The 25025-nt window shown below is 42.3% G+C and overlaps 1 protein-coding gene across 1 annotated transcript in view; it reads right to left on the bottom strand.

The window, feature by feature from the left end:
• Window positions 1–25025, bottom strand: part of PGAP6 (post-glycosylphosphatidylinositol attachment to proteins 6) — a 34175-nt gene that overhangs the window by 3728 nt on the left and 5422 nt on the right. The window contains exons 2-11 of the mRNA XM_044657611.1: window positions 15240–15417; window positions 14738–14930; window positions 14356–14486; window positions 13226–13494; window positions 12255–12619; window positions 10385–10472; window positions 9980–10103; window positions 8761–8897; window positions 2596–2774; window positions 1677–1823 (exon numbers count right to left, since the gene is read on the bottom strand). Coding sequence (XP_044513546.1) covers window positions 1677–1823; window positions 2596–2774; window positions 8761–8897; window positions 9980–10103; window positions 10385–10472; window positions 12255–12619; window positions 13226–13494; window positions 14356–14486; window positions 14738–14930; window positions 15240–15417 — 1811 coding nt within the window. The remainder of the gene's footprint in view (window positions 1–1676; window positions 1824–2595; window positions 2775–8760; window positions 8898–9979; window positions 10104–10384; window positions 10473–12254; window positions 12620–13225; window positions 13495–14355; window positions 14487–14737; window positions 14931–15239; window positions 15418–25025) is intronic.

The raw sequence follows: 25025 nt of genomic DNA, 5'->3' as shown, positions 1-25025 counted from the left end.
ACTCTTTGCTGACTCTGACATAAAGCCTTAAAGGTTACATATATCTGTAGCCCAGCTGTGAGGCTGCTTGTCTAATGGTGCTTGTGGTGCTTGCAAGCTCTCCTCCATATTTTCTAAGACCTTCTAAAGTGTTTTTTTTTTTGGGGGGGGGGGGCAGCTGGGTAGCTCAGTGGATTGAGAGCCAGTCCTAGAGCGGGGAGGTCCTAGGTTCAAATCCGGCCTCAGACACTTCCCAGCTGTGTGACCCTGGGCAAGTCACTTGACCCCCATTGCCTACCCTTACCACTCTTCTGCCTTGGAGCCAATACATAGTATTGACTCTAAGACAGAAGGTAAGGGTTTAAAAAAAAATTTTTTTTTTAAAAAAAGTGTGTTTTTTTTCTGGTATAGTTCTTAGGTGAAGAAGGTCACTGTAATTCTTGCAGGATTTCTTGGTTATAATTCTGGAGTAAATTTCATGTTTTTTGCTGGAGTTGGTGCTTGCTAAGGAAGGGAGCTGGCCATTCATGTCCCATCCGTCAGCCAGGTGGTCTGGGAGTCTATATGTATTATCTCATTGAAATTTCAGTATCTTTGAGATCTTAGGAGGTAAAGTGACTTGCCCAAAATCACATGACTGCCCAATCACTGAGCCAGAACTTGGATCTAGATCTTCTGCCCCCCAAAATCGAGGGTTCCCCCCCCAATTATATTAAGGACAAAGAGATTCATTTCTTTGCTTCCAATATGAGTCCATCATGTTAAATTAAAAAATGCTGATGGCCATCAGTCACCTTCTCTGGCCTTGGGTTCTTTTTTTTAAATCTTTACTTTCTGTCTTAGACTCAATACTGTATATTCATTTCAAGGGAGAAAAGCATTAAGAGCTAAGCAATGGGGGTTAAATGACTTGCCCAGGGTCACACAGCTAGGAAGTGTCTGAAGTTGGCTTCGAACCCAGGACTTCCCATCTCTAGGTCTGGCTCTCAATCCACTGAGACACCTAGTTGCTGCCCTCCTTCTCCCCAATGTCTCAGGTTCTTGCAAGGGCATCTTACCAGGGAAGGAAATACAAGAAATGGCTCTAGTAGACTCTGGGAGCTGGAGGCTCTGAGGATGGTAGCCGTGCCCCATTCTCAAGGAAAAGCTCAAGGCAGGAGAGGGTGTTTCCCCTCTTCTTGCCCTGGGCTCAGCTGAAAAGAAAGGTAGCTCTGCCTCTTCCTCCTCACTAGTTTATTTTGACTCCATTTGGCTTCTGGATCTTGCTGAAGGCCACCTCACACAAAAAGCTGAACAGGGAAGATGGGGGCAGGGCAGGTAGGGTGTGGGTTTGCAGAAAGGGAGGCTCAAGGGACATATCCCAACCCCACCTAACAAGCACCATTTCCTCCTGCTGTGGAATGCCTAGGATCTGAGTTCCCTCCCTTCAGGAAATGAGTTAAATGCCAGAGTGACTGTCCTTTGCCCTGTTCTTTCAACAAAGGTGACCTCAATTTAAATGTCCCTTTACACTTGCCTGTGCAGGTTTGCCATTTAAAAGTGGTTCATGCAGGCATGATTTCTCAGGGCAGTGCCCAGATGCTAATTTTCCCCTGTCCCTTCACTGGAAATATGCAGAGTGTGCTTCCCATTTTCTCCCAAACATCTCTGAGAAGTTTCTAGAAGGAGCTGAAAGGTCCCCTGATTTCAACACTTACATATTTCACATAAGTCTTTACTCGGGACATGCAGAGGATGGTAACCCAGATAGATACCACAGAGCCCAGGAAGTCACAGTACTGGAGTGTGTCATAGTCCATGATGCACAGTACTGCCACACCAGGCTGGTCACAGGCATGATAGAACTGCAGGAGGAAAAAGGGGAAAAGAGCAGAGGTCAAATTCCAGCCATCATCTCCAGATACTCTGCCCTTCTGCCCAGGAAGGTTCAGGATAATTTCTGATTCTCTCTTTCTCTTGTTTCCCAAATCCAGTCATTAAATTAATTGACTGCATCTATTCTCTATTTTACACTCCCATTATTATCACCCTAGTCCAGGCCCTCAGAATCTCTCACCTGGTTTATGAGTCTCCTACCTAATCTCCCAAGGTCCTCTAGTCTCTCACTGCTACAATGGTTTCTTATTGACTCTCGGATAAAACACAAATTCCTTAGGCTAGCATTTGTGGCCCTCTACAATCTGATACTGAAATCCTCTCCCCCCCGCCCCCCCAGCACTATCACATGTGTGAAGTCTCTTCTAATCTCCAGGCATGAGAGATTGATTATATCTCCTCTGGACACCCAGAGCATTTGCTTTCTGCCTCTCCTATTTATTAACCCTATTCTACTCTGTATGATATTATCACTTGTTGATATTCTGCCCCATGTAAGGTCTAGGAAAGCCGACTTCATATTCATCATCATAAGGGCTAGCTCAGCACCTTATTTTGAAATATCCTTCCAGTGTGAGAGAAGGGCCCTTTCTTAAAACACAAGTTTCTTAAGGAGATGTTCATACCTGACAAACTGCATTTGGAAGAAACCCTTTCCAGGAAATAGGAAAGGCTGGACGGGAGGAAAGAATAAACATATGATGGGCACAATAAGAAAAGAGGAGAAACGAAAGGAGGTACCGTAGAGAAAAACATGGTATAGGTATAGACGGATGCTTCAACCAGGTAGCGGCGGCAGACAGCAACGGCGACAGGGAGCAGAAACATGAGGTTGCTGAGTGTGAGCAGCAGGGTGGCCAGGTTCTGCTGCACCACTGTTTGGGCCTTGGTGTCATCTGTACAGCTCCAGCCCTGCCAGCCTGAAGGAGACACAGGGATGGAAGGGAAGACTCATTTGGTAAATTAGGCATTTAGGATGAGAATGGGAAGAATAAAAGAGGTCCCAAAACACTTAAGATCTGATCTCAGGCTAAATTCTACCCAAAGTTCCCTTTCAAATTTATTAAACTGTAAGTCCCTTGATACCTGGGGACTTTATACTATTGGTAAATAAATTAAATTGCTTTAAATGACTGTTAATCAAAAAAGTACCCTAGTGCTTCTGGGATGTTGGTTCCTTCTCAATAATAATAATGATGATGATGATAATGATAGCTAATATTGATATAGTTTTAAAATTTGCAAAGTGCGTTAGCTATGGCCTTTCATTTGGTCTTCATGGCAACCCCATGAGGTAAGTGGTAAGTTTTGCTCCCCACCTGGCTTCCAAAAAACTGCTAGCCAGCCCCAGTTTTCCCTTTCTTCTCTTTAGTGCATTTTAATCAAAGGTCAGTTCTCTTAAAAAAAATCAAACAGCTCAGGGCACAGAAAATTAACAAGTTACAGAGCATAGTTTTCTTATGTTGTCCCTGGAGTTTCACAAATTTGATAAAGAGAGCTTTAAGCTAAAAAAAGAGGAAGAGGAAATTGCCCTTACAGATCTGCCAAGTCAGATACCATAGAGAGTTGTAGGTGTAACACAGAAAGGTTTTTAATTCACAGGAGATAATATTCAAGAAGAAAGCTAGCAATAAAACACATGGGTTCAGATGTTCATACAAATGCTCAAAATATAGATCAGAAATAAGTTAAGCTAAAAATCTTAATCTAAGGAGGGAAATTCAGCATTATAGGAGAAGCACTTAGATCTGATAGGATGGGATTCATGATTGGCATATGGCTGTTAGTAGCAGTATGTTATAAAGTTATCCTTGTGTGAGGAAATCAGGGAATCAAAGGGAGAAAATCATAGTAGAGAGCAGCTGGGTGAAGATCAATGGGGGGAGAAAGAAGAGGAATATTTTCATGGGAGTATACAACAATGATCTAGAGAAGAAAAGGAAAAGAGAAGAGGAATTCAGAAAAGAGACCACAAAGTTGCCACAGAGGCCTGATAAAATGGGGATGAGGGAATTTAATTAACTGGATATTTGTTAGAGTTGTCTGCCCAACCAAGCATCTGAATGACACTTTCTTTAAAAGATGAAGGGAAAGGCACAGCCAGGTGGTCCAGTGGAAAGAGAGCCAGGCCTGAAGATAGGAGGTCTTGGGTTCAAAGCTAGCCTATCTCTAGCTGTGTTACCCAGGGCAAGAGAGAGAGAGGGTAGGGGACTGGGCAAGCTGCACTGATTTAATTTAGGATCTTAGGATTGGTATTACCATAATATTGATAACCAATTACAAGATAAAGGAATGGATAGCAACATAATTGTACATCAGGATGCCCAGGAAAGTAGCTCACTTCAAAGTCCTTCTGGACTTTGATCTAACCTTCTTCCCAGAACACTGGCACCAAACTTCTTTAGAATTGAAGAGTGTAGATCTTTTTGTCATTACAAAGGACCTACACAAATTGCTTGCTAGCTTTCAGATTGCAGATAATAATAGAGGCTTAACTTTTAAGTTCAACAAAATTTAAGTTCCATCCAATTTAAAGATTCAGAAATCAATAATGTGAAATATTAGAAATATATCCACAAGTCTGGTTCATGAACCCTTTGCTCATTAGAGTCAGCTTTTTGAATACATCTTTAATATCTTCATGATTTGTTATAACTGAAACCCTTCATTGTGACTTGAGACTGATACATACTATTGATTCTAAGATAGAAGGTAAAGGTTTAAAAAAAAGATGACGATACATATGAATTGGTAAAATAAACAGAATCAATAAAACAGACAGAATGATTACAAGGTAAATAGGAAGAACAAAAAAGCCGAACTGAATGATGTTTGACCAAAACTGTCCCTGGAAAACGGTTCAACAAATGTGTCTTCCTCTCCTTTTTTACACAGTGGGGGAGGGGGTTGTATGTTTGGAGTATCACTGTATATATTATTAGTCTTGGTCAATGTGTTAAGTTTTGTTAAACTTTTTTTCTTTTCTTTTTTTTTTTTTTTAAATTTGTTACAAAGGAAAAAGGGAAAAATTTTTAAGGTTTATTTCAAATAAACATATACATATATACTAGCTGGCAATTGAACTTAAATCACAGAACTTGACAAAGGAAAAAGATGGGAAAATTTTTTTTCAGTTTATCTCAAATAAATAAATACATGATTATTTTTTTAAATCTTTGTCACAAGGGCTGGCTTGCTGAATAGAAAACGAGAGATATACTTGGAAATAAGGGTAATGTAAAAGATAAGATAAATAAGAACTAGGAATATTGAACCTGAAGAAGGAAATACTTGGGAATGTAAGGTAAGAATATGTAAAAAGATGGAAGGATTTCTTGTGAAAGGGAGATTAGACTTGTTTTATGTAGCTGTAGAAGGCAGAACTGGGAGAAAATGTCAAAGTGACAGTGGAAGATTTCAGCTTAGAACAAGGAAAAACTTCCTGCCAATTACAGCTGTGCTAAAATGGAATGGATAGCTTCAGGAAGGAGCAAGTATCCCTTCACTGGTGGCTTTCACCTAGAGCCTGAACTTGTCAGAGATGTTGTAGAAAAAGATTCTTTCTTGTTCCGGTATAGGTTGGACTAGATGACCTGTGAGGTCCTTCCTAATACTAACATTCTGTGGCAGAAGACAGTACAGCCTTTAAACTAACCAGCCTCTGTTCCTATTTAGCACTTAGGCCAAGCTTCCTCTGGAGAGGGCCTTCCCGGAACTGTCCTTTCCCTACTCTCCACTTATCAAGTTTTGGGGTCAGGATACCTCCAGGCACCAGAGATCCAATTAAACATTACCCAACAGTGCCAGTCTAGCTGCTAACTTCCAAATCTGAAAATTGGATTGTTACATGCTGCCCCCAGGGAAGGGCTGACTCAAGGTCAAACAGATTTTATAAAGTTGTAAATGGAGTAATTAGAGATAGTAACATCAACTCACAATTACCTACAACAAGTAGGGAAAGGACTTTTAATCATACCCTAGGGCCAGCAGGTTGCAGCTTAGAGAGCCAAAGTTAAGTCAGATAAGCTGATAAGCTTTCTCTTTAGTCCTAGAGGTGGGACTTATCAAAACTAAATCCCAAATCCCTCCCAAATGATCAGTTTTCCTATCTGTAATCCAAACACAGGGACCAAATGCCAGGCAGCTGCCTTGCTCAGCTGTAGAACAGGGACTTTCCAAAATACTCCCTTTGGAAAACCTGAATTAAAGGAATTAATTCATGGCTGCCCCCCAGTCCTGCATCACCAGGAAAGTAAGAAGGCCTGAGCAGGCCAAGTCCCTTTCTGCTACTCCAGGTTAGATCAGCAGGGGTGACTCAGCAGCCCTAGGGCTGGAGCTGGATGTGACGCAGGTCAGTGTTTTCCCAGATGCTGCATGTTCCCTAGGGACCTCAGCCTCACTCTGAGAGAAAAGGCTCTGGCAGATCTGAATTCACCACTGGAGAGGTAGCATGTTCTAGTTCACAGCATCTTAGGCAGCTGGCAAGATAGGTTCCAAGGCTGCGGGGTGAGGAGCAGAGGGCACAGAGGAAATATCCTAAGTAGTATTCTCCCTCAACTCCCTCCAAAAAATGCTTAGGTCAGGCCTGTAAGAGGAACATGGCAGCTCCATTACTGTTCTGGGTATTTTCTAGATCAGGGGTCGGCAACGTATGGCTCTTTCTGCAGGAGCCATAAAAGTCAATTTTTTTTCAGGCGCTGTTATAGGAGCGTGCACTGTGAGCACTGTACGGCTCTCACGAAATTACATTTTAAAAAATGTGGCATTTTGGGCTCTCACGGCCAAAAAGGTTGCCGACCCCTGTTCTAAACGAACACGTTTGCATGGAAAGAAGGGGGAAAGCATAGCTCTGATAAATGTCATCTCCTTTTGCCTCATGAAAGGAATACTTCTGATGCCTTCTTGCAAGGGAGGAAGCAGCTACACCTCTCCTCCAATTTCTAAACCTGAGATTTCAAGCTCTTGACTTGGCAATCAAGTGCAATGATGTACAGAGAGTACCTGGTGGGGAAGTTTGACTAGAAAAAGGACTTAATATGAAATAAGGATGGAAAAGTCAGGGAGTCAGACTGGAGAGGGCTTTAGATTCTGCCAGACTAAGGATTTTGGATTTTATACTAGAGGCAATTATCACTGAAATCAGAGAGCAAAGAGGTGAGAAAGGCTTGAGGCAGGGAGAGTCGGGAGTGGAGGTCAAGTAGGAGGTTACTGCTATAGTCTTAGGAAGAAATGATAAGCTATGTGTGAATGGAGCGAAGGGGACCGGGAACAAAACAAATGGTAGGAGTAGATTCAGGGTTTGGCAACAGGAAAAACAACATAAAAAACAGCTACAACAATGAATAAGGAAAGAACAACAAAAACCTGAATGTGAATGCTATGAAATAATGGTCAAGACTGGCTCCAAAGAAAAGGTATGAGAATATTCTGCTTTCCCTTCTTTGCAGAGATATAAAGAACACTATGTAGAATGTTGGATTTGATTAATATGTTGGGTCATATTGGCAGGGGTGTTGTACCCCAATTATAGAAGTATTTCAAACAAAAGGTAAGCAGGAAAATTCCTTTGCTAGATTACATCATTGTGACTCCTAACCCAAAACATAACTCCGATAAGACCCAGAGAGGATTATCCTCCTAGGATTGTCCTTTAGAGTAGAGATGGACAGAGAGATATACATCTAGGTTATGTCTTGATACCATCAGGTTGTATCTAAGATATCTATCAGTCATGTTTCCTAAACTATGAGTTACCCCCCTATGTCTTCAGGCAGAACCTGGTCAGATGACCAACCCCCTCCCTGTGCCTTAGTGCATACCACTCTAGAATCCCTTCACCATGGCACAGGGTCACATCACTGTTGTAAAGAGTATAAAGACCCCAGAATTAATGTCATCTGGGAGGCAGTTTTCTACCTATGCTGTCCTCTTGGCCAGAATCAACATTACCTTCTAATTTAATAAATTTCTCTTTTTATTTTTAAGCTAAGTTTCAGAGTCTTGCTTTCTTGCAAAGGGTATCCTTCCTGAAACCCAGGGGTTCCCTCAAATCCCCCACAACAGTATTGCTTCGCTTCCCCTCCCCCTTTTTTTCTTCTATGTTCTAAGATAAAACTTTTGGGAGGGGAAAGAAGGAAGGGTATATTGGGAAATGAAAAACAAAAATATCAACATAAATTATAAAGGATAGAGTAACAAAAATATCAATAAAAAATTACTTAAAAAATAAGACATGGTAACTGATAGGATATAGGAAGGAGGGAGAAGAGTTATAGATATGACTCCAAGATTAAAAAACCGAACAACTAGAAAAATGGCAATAGTCTCAACAGAAATAGCAAAGTTTGGAGAGATGGAACTCAAATCAGGAAGTCTCATTCTAGGTGAGAAGAAAGGTGTGGTGGGGTGTCAAGATAATCCTGAATTTCCCAATCAACAGAGTGAATGAGTTCTCCTCCCAGGCCTACGGGGGTATCTGGGTAATGAGGATGTTAGAATCTAGCAGCACCATGAATGAGGAATAAGAAAGGAATAGCAGCATGCTAAGAAGAAAAAAAGGAGAAAGTGAATGGGGCATTAAAGCAGCAGGGAAGGAATTCAAACCTTTCCTTTAACTTTGCCTTTCTTCTAAAGGGGCTTCCTTTCTTCAAGACAGAGCCCTTGAAGGACTGCTAGACTTCCTACAACTCCTCCCCACAACTAGCGGGTATAACAGGCCAGAATTCTTATTACGCCACTCTACTCTATATGGTCCTGAGAATAAATGGCTGGGTCCCCAAGGTTCTAGGAACCTAGGGAAGACTATGACTATCAGAACTATGTGCCAGGGCCCTTTCTGGGTGAGAATTAGAGAAACAATTCCAGTCCGGGATTTCCTTTCCCAGGAAAGAGTCAGGTACCACTCACCAGCTTTGCAGGTACAGCTTGCATAAAGATACCCATGTCTTCGGAGCAGTCTACACTGACCGTAGGGGCCACAGTCATTGAAGCAAGGGACCAGGGACAGGGAAGTCTCCACATTGGCTCGAACCTGCTGACACTCACTATAGAAGGCAAGAGGGACATATAGATTAGCCCAGATCTTTAAAAGCTATCAGGTAGTTAGTAATCTGATCCAATGTCCTCTCTATTCAGTGCTTTGTTCTGGGCCAGCCTTGCCTTCCACATCTCTCCCATGTTACCCTTTAACACATTAGCCTCCTGGGGCCACTTAAAAAGAGGTAAAGAAGCCCTCATTGTGCATAATATTAAGATGTGGTGTAATGCAATGAAAAGAACACTGGAATGGGGGTCAATTTACCTGGGTTTGAGTCTAGGCTCTGTTACTGACTAGCTGTGTGACCCTGGACAAGACGCTTGATTTAAGCCTCAGTTTCCTGACCTGTAAAATGGGGATAATTACATTTATACCACCTACCTCATGGGGGGTCGTTAAAATAAAGTATTTTACAGAACATAAAGAGCCAGAGAAATGTAAACTGCTAACATTATTAATACCATTCTCTAATAATGATATCCCTGTAGGTGACTGAAGGAAGCCAAAAAGACCAAGTAGGAGAAAAGCCTCCAACCAATAGAAAAGAAAAGCCTTTCCAACCAGGGCCCTGATCTTGCTTCAGAAATTGGCCTTTTGGAAATCTCAGGAAAGATCCAATTTGTCCTGCTCCTGGGACTATCTATGGGACCCTGTTAAGATTGAAAATGGGAGTCTGGCCATAGATTTAATGATTTACTTATTATAAAAAGTAAGGTGAGAGAGATGAAAGAGGGAGAGAGTAGAGGTAGATTTCTCTCAAAGCAAGATTACCCTGGTTTAGTGTCTTCATTTTGTTTGTTGTTCTGCAGCAGCAACACCGATGACCCAGCTGATACCAATTCGGAAGTAAAAGCCAGCTCAATCCACCTGGCCTCAGTTTATCTAACTTTCTCTCCGCCCACTGACTCACACGTCAGGTCTCAGGAGCCAACTGTCACCCTTCCTCCTTCGCCTGTGCGCTCAGGGGACCGCCCATGGGACGTTGGCCCGCCTCTTGCCTCATTGTCCCCTACTTTAACTGCTGGCTCTCCTGCTGACTACAGGGGGCACCAGAGTTTCAATTTTGACTATATTCCCTTGGACACTCACCTCAGATTCTTGGGGCAGATGAGCTGTAAGGAGAGGTACCAATTGCCTGTCTCTGGATAGGGGACAGAAAGCATGGCCTCACGAGAAGAGTCAGACAGGTACAAAGAGTATCCTTCAGAAAAGGCTGAGAGCACAAGGGAAAGAGATGTTACTGTTGCTTAGTAGGACTTCTAGTAAGGACTGGAAGAGCCAAGGATGGGAAACTTCCTTCCCCTAATATACTGTTAGCCATTTCCCATGCTTGTCTAGTTTGGTCAGTGGGGGTGGGGGCAGGTTAAATCAGGGATGAAACAGCTCTTCCTATGACCTCCCACAGTATAGGTGTTCCAGGGACATAGGTCTTTCATTGGGAGGGCCTCTTCTGAAAGGGGCCCAGGGGCAGGGACTTCTATTTTATTCCTGTACCTGTAGTGCAGTTTTGAGAGGTGTTGAGGCTGAGGACAGGTGAGGTGGCACTCAGGCAACCAACCACTGACATATTACTGCCAAGAGTCTGCAAAGGGACAGATTCCAATGGTCAGTCTTAAGATTTCTATGCTTACCCCCAGCCTAGGCTCAGGGCTCAGACCTTCCCCACTAAAAACCTAGCTCAGAGATTAGAAAAATGGGTACATTCCCACCCAAATCTTCCCTCTTTTCATCCCTGAAGTAACAAGTTTGGGCCTAGTCTCATTGCTGAAGCAATTGCCTTCTCCCTATCTAAATTCTATTCTTCCTCTAAAATATGCTTTAAATCCTTTCTCCATGAAACTTTCCTTGATCACCCCAAAGGGATTCCCTTTTCTCTGATTCCTTAAAAACTGTTTTGATAGATTTTATATAAGATAGACTATCATCTGTTACTTAAGACTACAAGCAATTGGTGGATAGAAAGCCAGGCCTGGAGACAAGAGGTCCTTGGATCAAAGCAGGCCTCAGACACATCTAGTGTGACCCTGGGCAAATCACTTAATGCCAGTTGCCTAGCCCATACCACTCTTCTGCTAGGAACTGATACAGAGTATCAATTCTAAGACAGAAAGCAGGGTTTTTTGGGGGAAAAAAGACTATAAACAGTATGAGAGACTATAATCATACCTGATTATATAGTCTCTTATATTGTTCTCTAATTAATTTCATGTGTTTTCTTGTCTTCCTAGATTCACTTTAAGGTTCTTGAAGAAATGGGCCTGAAACACAGCTATAAAAGACTAGTCAGTCTTTCAGCCTCTAGTTTCTTTCCTTACAAGTCATTCTGAACACACAGCCAGATTCATCTTCCTGATACAAGGATTGGTTCACATCATTTCCTTGCTCAAAAACTTTAATAGCTCCCTATTTCCTGGAGGATACTGTTCAAGGCTCTCTACAATTGCATGCCACTTTATCTCTATATTCACATTTCATACTCCTCCCCATGATAGGCTTTATTTTCCTGCCAAACGGACTTTCCTGTATCTCTTTCCCAGATACATCCCAGTGATTCTTCCCCAAGTCCCTCCTCTGTCTAGGTCTACTCACCTTGCTTCTAAAAGGCTTTTTCAAATCCCTATTTTGCTTAGGTAGCTACTCTTCTTGGAATCCTGACCCTGCTCCACAATTCACACCCCCTGAAGTGCTATCTGTTTAAATCTTATCTATTCAGCCTTCAAAGGTCTTGCTCAATACTTGGTCCTTGAACCTTTCTCTTTTCACATCAATTTAGTACTCTCCTTTCAAGACTTAAATAATTTTGTTTCTATGATACCTCTACACTTAACATACTCTTCCTTTTGTTGTATTCCTCTGTATTTTGTCTAATCTGTTCCCCCACCTAGACAGTGAGTTCCTTGAGAGCGGGATCAAGATTTTCATCTTTCTTCCTTCCTTCACTGCTTGCTTAGCATGAGGTCCCACACAAAATAAGCCTTTTGTAAATGGCCGTTGAAATGTAGACACAAATACTGCCCCCTGTTAGACTGTAGGTTCCTTGAGATTAAGGACCACATTCTCTTCCTCTTTTCCCACCCTCCCCCAATACACAAAACAGACATCTGGTAAATATTTAAACTACTAGCAATTTCTAACCCCTGCCAAAGCAAGGTCTTTGGGAAACAAAAGTCTCTCATCAAAGAGATAATGGATATATTAGAGGGTCTGGAGTCTAAGGTGAAGTTGCTGAGGAACTAGCCTGGCACACCGGTAGTGGGCACATTGCCTGTGGTGATCATATTATCTTTGAAAGTTTCCTCATGTCACATTTCAGGGAAGCTCTCTTCCCACCCACTGCCCTCCAACTCCCACCCCAGGCAGGCACCGTATTGAGCTTCAGGATGACGATGAGGGTGCTGCCACTATCCATGCCTGTGTTGAGATTGATCGGGAACAGGGTGGGCAAACTGGACCACACAATAATCCCAGAGCCACTCAGGGGCCAGAAGCGCACGGAAACCACATCCAGCTCCTCCCGAATAACTGGGTAGCTGAGGAGGCAGAAGCCACTCAGAGCAGAGGCATTTCGGAAGTCCCCGACAAGGGAAAAGGGGCTTCTGCCCACACCCATCCTCTTGCCAAGGTGCCAAGGGCTTCGCCCCATGGATAGGGAGGCTGCTGATGCGTTGAGACTCTGGTTCAGGCTGATGTAGGAGATGACCAAGGGTCCCAGACTCCCTGGCCGGCACACTGCCCAGAGAACAAAGGGAATGAAAGTCAGCAGCTAGGAGGGAGGCAAGTCATAGACCCAGGAAAGAAGTCTTGGGGGAATACAATGAGGGAAGGGGAGGGACTTTCAGCAGCCTTGGGCCAAAAAGCAGGTCATTCAGTCTAGTAGGGCATCATTTGGGCCAAATAAAGGGGTATGGATATCTTGGGAAAGAAATGGTCAAAGGCTTCCATGAGCCTAGAAGGCAGAGGGTTATAATTACTTTCAGAGACAGTAAGAAAGGGAGCTCTAAGGTATGGGCCAAATCGTCCTAAGAAAGAAAGTGTCAGGGGAATAAAAAAGGATAACTCAAGAAATAACTCTCAGGAGTGATTTGCAAGCTGTTATATGGTGAGTACAGGTGGGTGGTGCTTTAGCCTGAGGTGTGGATTGAGATTCCATATGATTTAGATAACAGTGATAGAGTAAGAGGGATTTAGGAATAACTGGGTATTATTCTAGTCAACTATTCTCAAGGCTATGGAATGGTTTGAACAAAGAACTATGGGTTGGCAGCATCTCCTTTCTAAGCCTCAAGAAAATGATTGTAGTGTCAGGATTGTGAGGATGGAAAGGGGCTGGCCAACCTGTGAAGGAGGCAACAGCATCGAAGGTCACGCTGACGTTGGCTTCTGCCCTGCCCTCAGCTGTCACTTGTAGCCAAGTGTCCCAGGGGGGTGCAGGTAGGAGCAGGCGGCAGAGCTCATGTTGGTCTGAACAGCTGAAGACCTTCTGAAAGGATTGGGGCAGGGTGTTGGGCCCAACAATGAGACGGACTGGGCAGACCTGGCTCCCATTAGAGACACAGCTCCTCAGCTCTAGTTGTAGATCTGAGGTGTACTTTGGGATGAAGACCCTGTAAGCCAAAGGGACTGTTTGGTGATAGCCTCCCACTCAGTTGCTGGGAAAAGCCCTAAACCCAGACCTTCACTAATCTCTATGGCTCCCTCCCTCAACCACCCACTCCATTACTGTCCGCCATATCATTTACAATCTTCCCTCCCACTTCTTTTTCCATTTACTTTTTGAATCTGGGACTGAGAGTCAGAGTCCTCAGTTCTAGTCCTAATATATCATTTACTAGCTACAGGCTTCCCTCTCTGAGCTTTAGTTTCACTTACCCTATTTCCTGGGAACTTTTCCAGGCTTATTTCCTATTATTCTTTTACATATTCTTTATTCTAGTCAAACTGACTGGCTAGTCGTTCCTTATCCAAGACAGTTTACCTCCTGCCTCCAAGCCTGGAATTCTCTCCCTTTTCATCTCTGATTCTCAAAACCCCTGGCTGCTTTCAAAGAACTATTTGGAGGCCATATCCCACAGAAGACTTCCTGAACTCTGCCTTCCCATCACCTCCTTATTCCCCATGTTGTTAGTGCTCTTTCTATTGGAAATTATTTTGTATTTGGCTTTTAAATACTTTGTATTTAACTTATCTGTACATATGTTGCATCCTCCCTGTAGAATGTAAGCTCCCTGAGGGCAGACTATTTGACTTTGTTTTCTCAGTGTATCACAATGGCTTGCACATAAGAGGTGTTTAATAAATGACTGTCTAATGGAATTGGATATTGTGAGGATCAAATAAGATAATGAATTTTGGGGGAGGGGTTCAGAACTGCAACTGATACTAGATATGTCTCCAAAATCCTATGATTCAACCAGATCTATCTGAGTACCGGCCCCTGTACCTGAGGATTCTGACCCCTGACTCACTTGAGATACTTCATCTGGGAGCCAGAGAGGGTCTGTGAGAGAGGCATGTCAGGCTCTAGAATGGTAACATCAGTCAGTCGGAGCACCAGCATGTCTGGTTGGAAGATGTAGGTACAGGGGGTGGCCACACCCTAGGGAAAGAGGAGAGAGGACAGGTGGATAATGTGGAATCTATACTTTAGAAATGGCACGATGGGGATCTTCATGGGGAGAAGCCACTATACTATTGGGTTTAGGGTGAAGGGGGAATTCCTAAAGGAGAGAGTAGAGGTCACTGTACGCTGTGTGTGGGAGCTCCATGGGAAGGAGAACATCAAGGAGAGGGTGCCATGCCAGAGGAGTCTGAGAGGGTGGGGAAGGGAAAGGACCTCCTCCTACTTACCTTTACTTCTATCTTCTGGGGCGAGCGGGGCAAGTGAGCTGCGATGAACCAATCGCCAGGTGCAGGGCTGGAGACATTGATGATAGTGTTGTTGTGGATTAGCTTTATATAAAATGAGGGCCGGACTGTGGTGTTGGCTGGGAACTTGGTGTCCAGAGGGTTGATGACTGGAGGAGCACCATAACGGAAGTGGCTGGAGGCAGAAAGGACAGGGAGGGATCAAGGTTATGTTCCCTCCCTCTCTCCCAGCCGCCAGTCCCAGCAGGCAGGGCAGATGGGAACAAGTGGTTGGAGTTGAGGTCAAGGTCTTGGGCAGCCCAGGCTAAGGCTGTGTGAGGGAATCAGCTAAAAGGCAGGTTGTGGGCCCCCTTGGGAACTGAGAGGTATGGGAGGAGTGCAGTGAGGGGCAAGGATGACTGAAGGCAAGGGCACAGTAGGAGGGATATGGGGTGAGTGATGAGGGGCAAGTGGAAGGGTACCAAGGGAACCAGAAGTCACATACACGGTGATCTCCACGTCCGTGCACTCAGAGCCTGGGCTCTTGAATGCCTGCAGCAACCAACGGAGCAGCATTGTGTCAGAAGGCACCTGGAAGTGGTAGAGCTTGGCGCTGCCATACCAGCTGTAGAAGGACAGCTTCTGGGGGCTCTGGACAAAGTACTCGTATGAGTACTTTAGGTCTGGGGAGGAATGGTCATTTAAGGTGGAACAGTCTATTAAGAACTGCTCCTTCCCTGAGGCAAGCTTTCAGACAACTCTCCCCCATCCTCCCCTTCAAAAGCCATCCCTCCATCCCCACATATCTAGAGACACAGGGCATCATTGAGAACAGGGATAAAAGAAAGATCCTCAACACTGATGCTGGGCCATTAAAGTGTTATACAAATGCCAGTTATGATGCTGAACAGAATGCTGTCCCTACCCACCAGTTATATTCCTGTATATTGGCCCTTATTATAAGAAGGCAATGTAGTGACAAGGACACTGGGTATTCTTAAGAGTAAAGCAAGCTAGGCTGTAATCCCAGTTCCATCATCTATTAGTACTTTTGACAACTCTAGGCCTCAATTTCCTTCATTTATAAAATGAGGATAAGAATTTTTTTTCCCCCAATTCACTTCACAAGATCATTATATAGCATGGAGGACTTGGAATAAAGAGAAATCTGGGTTCAAATCCTGCCTCTTAAGTGTACTAATTATATGGTCCTAGGCAGTTTAATCTCTTTGAGTCTCAGTTCCTTTACTTGAAAAATGGGGATTATACAACCTGTAATACCCACTTTACAAGATTGCTCTTGGGATCAAATGAGATGATATCCACAAAGTACTTTGGAAATTTTAAAGTGTTATACAAATGTCAGCTATTATTATTATTGTAAAACTAGAAAGCATTATGTAAATGTAAACTTAATAATAGTAATATAAAAGGAAAGGGGAAAGGGAATAAGCATTTATAAAGTGCCTACTATGTTCCAGACACTGTGCTAAGTAAGCAGTTTTTACAATGTTTATCTCAGGTGATCTTCACAGAAACCTTGGTTGTATGAGCTATTATTATTCTCATTTTATGGTTGAGGAATCTGAGGTAGACAGAAGTCAAGTGCCCAGGGTCATAGAGCTAGAAGGTGTCTGAGGCTATATTTAAACTCAAGTCTTCCTGACTCCAGACCCAACATTCTATGTACTACAGCACCTAATTGCTCCAATTTGTTAGAAACCATTACTTGGTTCAAACCCTTATCCTGGCATTCAAGTTGCTCTACAATCTGCTTCCTATTTATGGGTCTGACCTTATTTTTTATGATTCCCCTTCACATTCTTTATATTCCACCCAAAATGAACTATTCTCTGGGATCCCCCATTCTTATCTTGCCTTTTATCTTCATATTTTTGCTTATAACATCTCTCATGCCTAGAACAGACTTCCTTTCCAACTACATCTGTTGAAATATCTCCTTTCCTTCCAAACTAAATGCAGGCGTCAAATGTCTTCCATGAACCCTTCCTTAACTTCCTATGATTTCCCACCTCGACTGAAAATGGTTCCTTTCTCCTCAAATTTCTTCTAAGAAACCATGTGCATTTGGGTACATGTCATTTTCACTCCCTCTGATAATAGATTATTGGTTCTTTGAGAATAAGGTCTGTGATAGTAATCATAAATGTGGAAAGCATTTTATAGCAAGTTTCTCTGATAAAGACCTCATTTTTCAAACAGATAGAGAATTGAGTCAAATTTATAAGAATATGTCATCCCACAATTGATAAATGGTCAAAGGATATGGACAGGCAGTTTTCAGACAAAGTAAACAAAGCTATCCATAATCATATGAAAAATACTATAAATCACTACTGACTAGAGAAATGCAAATTAAAAAAACTCTGAGATATCATCCCACACCTATACAATTGACTATTCTGACAGAAAAGGAAAACGACAAATATTGGAGAGGAAGTGGAAAAATTAAGACATTAATGCACTGTTGGTGATGTTGTGAACTGATCCAACCTTTCTGGAAAGCAATTTGGAATTATGCCCACAGAGCTAGAAAACGGACCCTTTGTGGTAGCAATACCACTACTAAGACTATATCCCAAAGAGATAAAAAAGCAAAAGGATTTATTATGTATACACATATTTATAACACTTTTTTTGTGTAGTGGCAAAGAATTTGAAATGGAAGAATGCCCATTATCTGGAAAACTGCTAAACAAGTTGTGATATATGATTGTGATGGAATGCTACTGTGCTCTAAGAAATGAAAAAACAAGATGCTTTCAGAAAAGCCTGTTAAGATTTATAAGAGGGTTGTACATGGGGGGCAGCTGAGTGGCTCAGTGGATTGAGAGCCAGATCTAGAGATGGGAGGTCCAAGTTCAAATCTGGACTTAGACACTTCCTAGCTGTGTGACCCTAGTTAAGTCACTTGACCCCCATTGCCTAGCCCTTACTACTCTTCTGCCTTGGAACCAATACAGACAAAAGGTAAGGGTTTAAAAAAAAAAGACTTACATGAACTGATGCAAAATGAAGTACAAGTAGGAGAATATTATACATAGTAATGGCAATACTATATGATGACTAACTGGAAATAATTTAGCTATTCTCAGCAATACAATGATCCACGACAATTATGAAGGACTTATGAAAAAATGCTTTATCCATCTCCAGAGAAAGAAACTGATAGGATCTGAATGCAGAAAGAAGTTTACTTTTTACTTTATTTTTCTTGAGGCTTTTGTGTGTGATTTTTAAAAATCAATTTTTTTTCACAGTTACACACAGAAACAATTTTTGACAATTTCTTTCTAACATTTTAGATTTCAGATTTTTTTCCCTCTCTCCTTTCCCTCTTCCTCCACCAAACCATGGTAAACGATCTGATTTGGGTTATATCAGTACTTTCATGCAATATAGATTTCCATAAAATCTCATGAAGGAAAATGGAAAATGGTAGGCTTTGATCTACACTCAGACTCCAATAGTTCCTTCTTTGGCTCTGGACAGCATTTTTCATCACGAGCCCTTGTGGTTATCTTAGAAACTTGCTTTACTGATAATAGTTTAGTCCTTCACAGTTCTTCATCATATAATATTTTTCTGTTACTGTACATTGTTCTCCTGGTTCTCTCACTTCACTTCGCATCAGTTCATGCAAGTCCTTCCAGGTTTTTCTGAATTAATCCTGTTCATCATTTCTTATGGTGCAATAGTATCCCATTATAATTAGATGCCAAAACTTGTTCTTCCATTCCCCTGCAAGTGAAGGACAACACCTCAATTTCCAATTTTTTGCCACTACAAAAAGAGCTGCTAAAAATATTTTGGTATAAGTAGGTCCCTTTCCCATATCTCTAATCTCTTTGGAATTCAGAACCAGTAGTGGTATTACTGGGTCAAAGGGTACACATAGTTTGATGATCCTTTAGGCCTGATTCCATATTGTTCTCCAGAATGGTTGTATCAGTTCGCAGTTCTACCAACAGTGTATTAGTGTCCCAATTTTCCCACATCCCCTCAAACAGTTATCATTTTGCTTTTCAGTCATGTTAGCCAATCTGATAGGTATGAAGTGGTATCTTGGAGTTGTTTTAATTTGCATTTCTCTAGTCAGTAGTGATATGGAACACTTTTTCATATGACTATGGATAGTTTTAATTTCTTCCTCTGAAAATTGCCTATTCATATTCTTTGAACATTCTTCAATTGGGGAATACTTTGTATTCTTATAAATTTGACTCTTTTCTGTATATATTTGAGAAATGAGGCTTTTATCAGAGACATTTGCTATAAATTTTTCCAAATTTGTGGTTGCATTGGTTTGTACCAAAGCTTTTTTATTTAATGGAATCAAAATCACCCATTTCATTTTTCCTAATGTTCTCTATGTCTTGCTTAGTCATAAATTCTTCCCTTATCCATAAGTTTGACAGGTAAACTTTTCCATGTTCCTTTAATTTTTGGTGTCACTATTTTTACATCAAGTATCCATTTTGACTTTATCCTGGTGTATGACGTGAGATGTTTGTCTATGCCTAATTTCTGCCCTACTGTTTTCCATTTTCCTAGCAATTTTGTATATGATTTCTTTCACAACATGACTAATGTGGAAATGTTTTGTATGTCTACACATAGTATAATCTATATCAAACTGTTTGTCTTCTCAAGGATGGGGGGAAGGAGGGAGAAAATCCTGGAACTCAGAAAAACCTAAATGTTAAAAATGAGTTTTATATGTATGTAGTATATATGTATGTATGTATATGTGTATGTATGTATGTTTGGAACCCATATCTTCTGTCTTCGAATTGATACTAGGTGTCAGTTCCAAGACAAAAGAGCAGGACGGGCTAGGCAACTGAGGTTAAGTGATTTGCCCAAGCTCACACAGGTAGGGAAGTGTCTCAGGCCAAATTTGAACTCAGGACCTCCTGTCTCCAGGACTAGCTCTCTCTCTGAGCCCCCTAGCTGTCCCCAAAATAAAATCTTTTTAAAATTTAAAAAAAAAAAAAAGGAATAGGGTTTGTGTTATAGTTATCTTTGGCATCCAACACTGTGCCTTTGACATAGATATTTAAGAACTGCTAAACTTATTTAACTGAATAGGGAGAGTTATCCTCATTTTACATCAAGGAAATTGAGGACCAGAGAGAAGTGACTTTCTCAGGGTCATACACAGTAAGTCAGGTCTCCTGACTCCCATATAAGCCTATTTCCATCACTCCATGTTGCCCCAGGATCACTTTCAGCCTTTGGAATAGCCTGGTCTAAAACACTCTAGCAGCCAAGTTGCAAAGGAAAATATGTGGCGGATCCTGGGTTCTAACTTATCCATGCCTCGGGGGAATAACAGCAGCTGTTCTCCACCTAGGTTGCTATAGTTAAGGTTAAAAAAACGGTGCATTGAGTGTTCTCACCATGATAATCACCATGGAGCTGGGGTGAGGGGGAGGGTACAGTTAAATATTCTGCTCTGTAAATGCAGGAGGTAGTGCCAAGAGGGTTTAGGTTGCCCTCCTCCTGGGCAGAGTCACAGAGAGAAATATACCCTGCCTTTAATTTGAAGAGTGTTCTTAACTTTTCCCAAGCTCCTTTAACTTACTAAAGCCAGTCTGTGGCAGGCCACAGTGCTTCTCTGACCTCTTCCTTTGAGAGAAAGCAAAGAAAGATCTTTCTTGGTGTCAAATGTGGCTAAGATAAACTTTCTTTTGGCTAGAGACTCCAATACCAAGGTAAGGCGTATTAAGGATGGAAGTCTTAAGAGGCTCAACACTTCCAGATTCCTTTAGTAGAAGACCCCGAGGAATAGGGGGTGGTGGACAATCTTGAAGGCCTCTAATCCATTCCTGCCCCAATTCCTAAGAGAGTATATTCTGTGAAGCTGGTATCCATAGTCTTCTTGTTCTGGTGGTGGCTGTCAGGGAAATGACTTCAGTGACTATTTACTGGATAAAATGCTACCATGACCCAGCTAGAGTCATGGACAAAGACTGGTTTCCTTGAGTCGATGCCTTCAAGATAAATAGCAAAAATAGGATTAGCAGGTGACAGAACAGAGGGTTGGGGACCAGTGACTGGAAGGGATTGACAAGTGGGAAGAGGAAGTGAGAGGTAAACTTTTCATGGGACACCAATTACTATGAGAGTTCTACTTGAGTGACCTTAGGGCCAAGAGAACTGACAAATCCGTTGTCCCAGAGCTGGTGCCAGGCCAAAGCATATTTGAGAAAAGCAGAATCATTCCCATCTTGCAACTAGGGATAATAATACACAAAGAGGGAAGAGACTTGTCTAGGGTCACATAATGGGCAGTGACAGAGCTAAATAAACTTGGGTCTTCTGGACTGAAGGATCAGGAAGTATCTACTCAGCTTTGAGTCTCTGAATTATTAGCCTAGAGAAGAGGACACTTAGGCACATGATGATCATCTTAAAATATCTTCTGGCGGGGCAGCTGGGTAGCTCAGTGGATTGAGAGCCAGGCCTAGAGACAGGAGGTCCTAGGTTCAAATCCGGCCTCAGACACTTCCCAGCTGTGTGACCCTGGGCAAGTCACTTGACCCCCATTGCCTACCCTTGCCAATCTTCCACCTATAAGTCAATGCACAGAAGTTAAGGGTTTGAAATTTTAAAAAAAATATATCTTCTGGCTTTGTTTTATTATTTCTTGATATTGCTCCAAGTCATTAGCTTTGTCTAAAAACATGTAAAGGGCCGTCATGTGGTGTCCCCTTATTATGCATGGCCCCTTGTGGCAAACCTCAGACCAATGTTTGGAAGTTCTATGGAAGCAGATATCAGTTCAATATAAGGAAGAACTTCACAATAGCAAAGCCTCAGGCAGTCAGGTGGCACAGTGGTTTGAGAGCCAGGCCTAGAGATGAGAGGTTCTAAGTTCAAATCTGGCCTCAGACACTTCCTAACTATGAGACTCTAGATAAGTGACTTAACCCCATTGCCTAGCCCTTACCATTCTTCTGCCTCAGGATGGATATCTTCTCACTGTCAGTTTCCCAGTGGGCAAGAGGAGAAGTTTTCTGCTTCAGGTAAAAGGGGGGCCCTAGATGATCTCTGAGGACTCATCCAGCTCTTTAACCACATGTGGAAGTCTAGACCTATCATGTTAAGGCTGTCAGTGACTCATACCAGCCTCACTCTGAGGTCTGCTCGGCCCCAAAGGGATCCCTTCAGCCCATGAGCTGAAGGCTCAGTCTCCTTATTTCTGTTTTTTATTAAGTCAAAGAGGATACGGCACCCATTGTTATACCTACCCTAGGAAACAGACAGGAGTGCTGAGGGATGTGTTCAGAAATCCAAGGCCAGCAATGATCATGAACATAGTCAGAACTGTGAATCAGGATGCCTGGGTCCCCTGGGTAGCTGACTCAGCCTGAATGTATCACACAGCCCTTGTGAGGCCTAGGGCCAACTCAGCTCCAGAGGGATTAGACTAAGCCAAGGCCTCATTCCCAGAGAACACATCAGGCTCAGTACTATATACCAACCCTACAAACACTGTGATGCACATGCATACCCAGTGGGGCCCTTAGACAAGGCCAGGGGAATTTAGCTCTCTTTTCGGAACCCTTATGATGGACTCAGTCTTCCATGAAGAAGTTATTCCTCTGAATTCAGGAGGTGGTGTGATGCCAAGACAGCCAAGATAGGATTTAGGTGACCTAGGTCTAAATATAAACCAAGTTCTGCCATACTAACTATATGTCCCTCAGTAGGTCCTTTCCTCTCTTTGGGAATCAGTTTATTATCTCCATGTTAGAGATCTTAATGATATTTAACCACTAAATAATCCTGTAAGTAACCCATACTCTCCCTGAGTTTGAAGGTACTCCATCCCTCATACCCTGGACTACATCTACCTGCAACTTCTTAACTCTCTCTTGTCCCCATTGGTCAATTATTCAATCTAGGCCAGGTCACTCTGATTACTATTTGGTACTAATAATTTTCTTCAACATGATATTGGTCGTAATGTCTCTGATTCCTCTGAACAAGGCAACCAGACCCATTCCTGAACAAAGTCTCAGCTTGCCTCCTGCCTCATCTCTCCTCAGTTTTCTAGCCAAAGTCAGAACCATCCTCTTCAACCTTCCCTTTCTTCCCACATCTCGGGATACTATTATGAGAATTAATTTGTTTTAAGAAATAGTTATTGGCAACTACAATGTGGTAGGTTCGAAGGGGAAGACAAAGGTGAATAAGACAGGTCCCTGCCCTCAAAGAGCTCACATTTGAGGAGAGGAAAAAACAGATAAACATTATATAAACATGCTCCAATAAATCTGTGATGTGGGTACTCCCTCCAATGACGAGTTAACTAACTCTGCTTTTCCAAACTACAACTCATCCACAACCTAACCTGAGACACTCTTGTTCGTGTCCACCAGCAAACCTGCCTGCTACAATGAGTCTGCTTCTTGGGGATTTCTTCTCATTCTCTTGGCATTGCATCTCTACCAATGTGGTCTACAGGCTGCCTATCATCCATCACTAGCCAATGACCAATTCATTTTTTCCCCAGTCATATGTTTCTCTCATAACATTCTTTACATTGCTTTCTTTGGCATAATTTCTCATTTAAAATAGGTTGCACCTGCTCACTTCTACCTTGTGCATCTCCTGCTGCCCTTTGGGTGATCCCCAACTTCAATTCTTTGGAGATCATATTATAGCAACCCATAATACAAACAGTGTGATAATTACACAAGAGAGGTAACAGAATGCTATAGGTCTTCACAGGCAAGCTCGTTTCTTGTGGGGTGGGGAGAAGTAATCAGGAAAGGCTTCATGGAGGAAGTGGCATTTCAATTGAGTCTTAGAGATTGGGCAGCCTGCCAAAAAAATAGGTTGAGAGTAGAGTGGCAGTCAAGGTAGAAGGGGACAATGAAAGCAAAGTCCAGAAGGTGGGAAAGTGCAGAAGAGACTGTGTAAGTGAAGCAGAGAATAGTGCAGATTAAAGGGAGATACAGAGAAAATATGAAGGTCTGAAGTAAACTGTGTTTTCCTGCAGAGAGGGTAGAAGAATCTTCCTGGAAACAGGAAGTTCTCCCATTGAGCTTCTGTTCCCTCCCTCTATCATCCCAGCCCCCTATTAAGAAACATAAAAATAGAATGAGATCTCAGATCACAGAGTTTTAGGGGGATGGAAACAGCTTTTCTACAACAGTCTCTGACTGAGTCACTGTTCTACTAAATTTTTTTAAACGATTCCCTAAAGCCAAACAAATAAAGTATGAAGTCCTAATGGTGGAATTCAAGGCCATCCATAATCTGGCTCCAACCCCCTTTTCCAGCCATCTCTCATACTAGCACACCACTTTGAGTATACTATATTCCAGTCATATTGAACTGGTCTTTGTTCATTTCATTTTTCATGTTTGCAATGGACTTCCTCCTATCCCCAATACTTATTTCTTCCTTTGAGGAACAGCAAAGGTTCCTATCCCTTTCCCCATTTCCTATATCTGAAAGTGATCTCCCTTTCTGCCAATTGCTCAGGGCCTGTAGGGTCTATGCCACATCTATCTCCTTATCCCCAATATCTAACACTGTTCCAAACACACAGAGGGTACTTAAATGTTTATTGAGAAATGAGTTGGTCAGGATAATATTATACTGGATATGCCTATATTTCAATTCAATCCAATGAGGTTATTAATATGTTATAACCCAAGTCTGGGGTAATGCTACAAAATCCTGCAATCAGATCCAACTGTCCCAGATGAAAATGCATCATTTAATAATCCAGGTTGATTTAAGATAACTAATCCTTTCTATCACACCAGACAACTCTCCCTAGCATTAAAAATATTAGGCAGGCTTTGAAGAAAAAAAATTAAAGCCATCAGGCCAGGCCTATCCATATATTTGTACCTTCAAAGGGGACAGAGGGAAGGACTGACAGGGTCCTCCAAGACTGAAAGCAGCAACTCCAGACTAAACCTGGGATGCCAGTACAGTCCCTCTTGGTGGATGGTCCCTGTTACAATACCAGAAGCCAAGGTAAAAGGTAGGTACACACAAGTTGGTAGCATTGTCTTATCAGTGTTTCCTGTAGCCCCTTTTAAAAAATAGCCACATTTCAATGTGATCATATTGTTTTAAGAAGTTAAAGCAATAAAACACAAGAGTTGTCCCAGAAACTACATCCCTGGAAAAGCTGCTGACAAAGGGAAAGAGTCCCTTGAGGACACTGGCTGAGAAGGCAGACAGGACTTGATTTCCTCCAAAGCTGCCTGAAGAGACCAGACATGGACAGCAACAGCTT

This window comes from Gracilinanus agilis, chromosome 1 (assembly GCF_016433145.1).
Source record: "Gracilinanus agilis isolate LMUSP501 chromosome 1, AgileGrace, whole genome shotgun sequence".
NCBI lineage: Eukaryota > Metazoa > Chordata > Mammalia > Didelphimorphia > Didelphidae > Gracilinanus > Gracilinanus agilis.
Note: the sequence above shows the minus strand (reverse complement) of the source record. Positions and strands in the feature narration are given on the sequence as shown.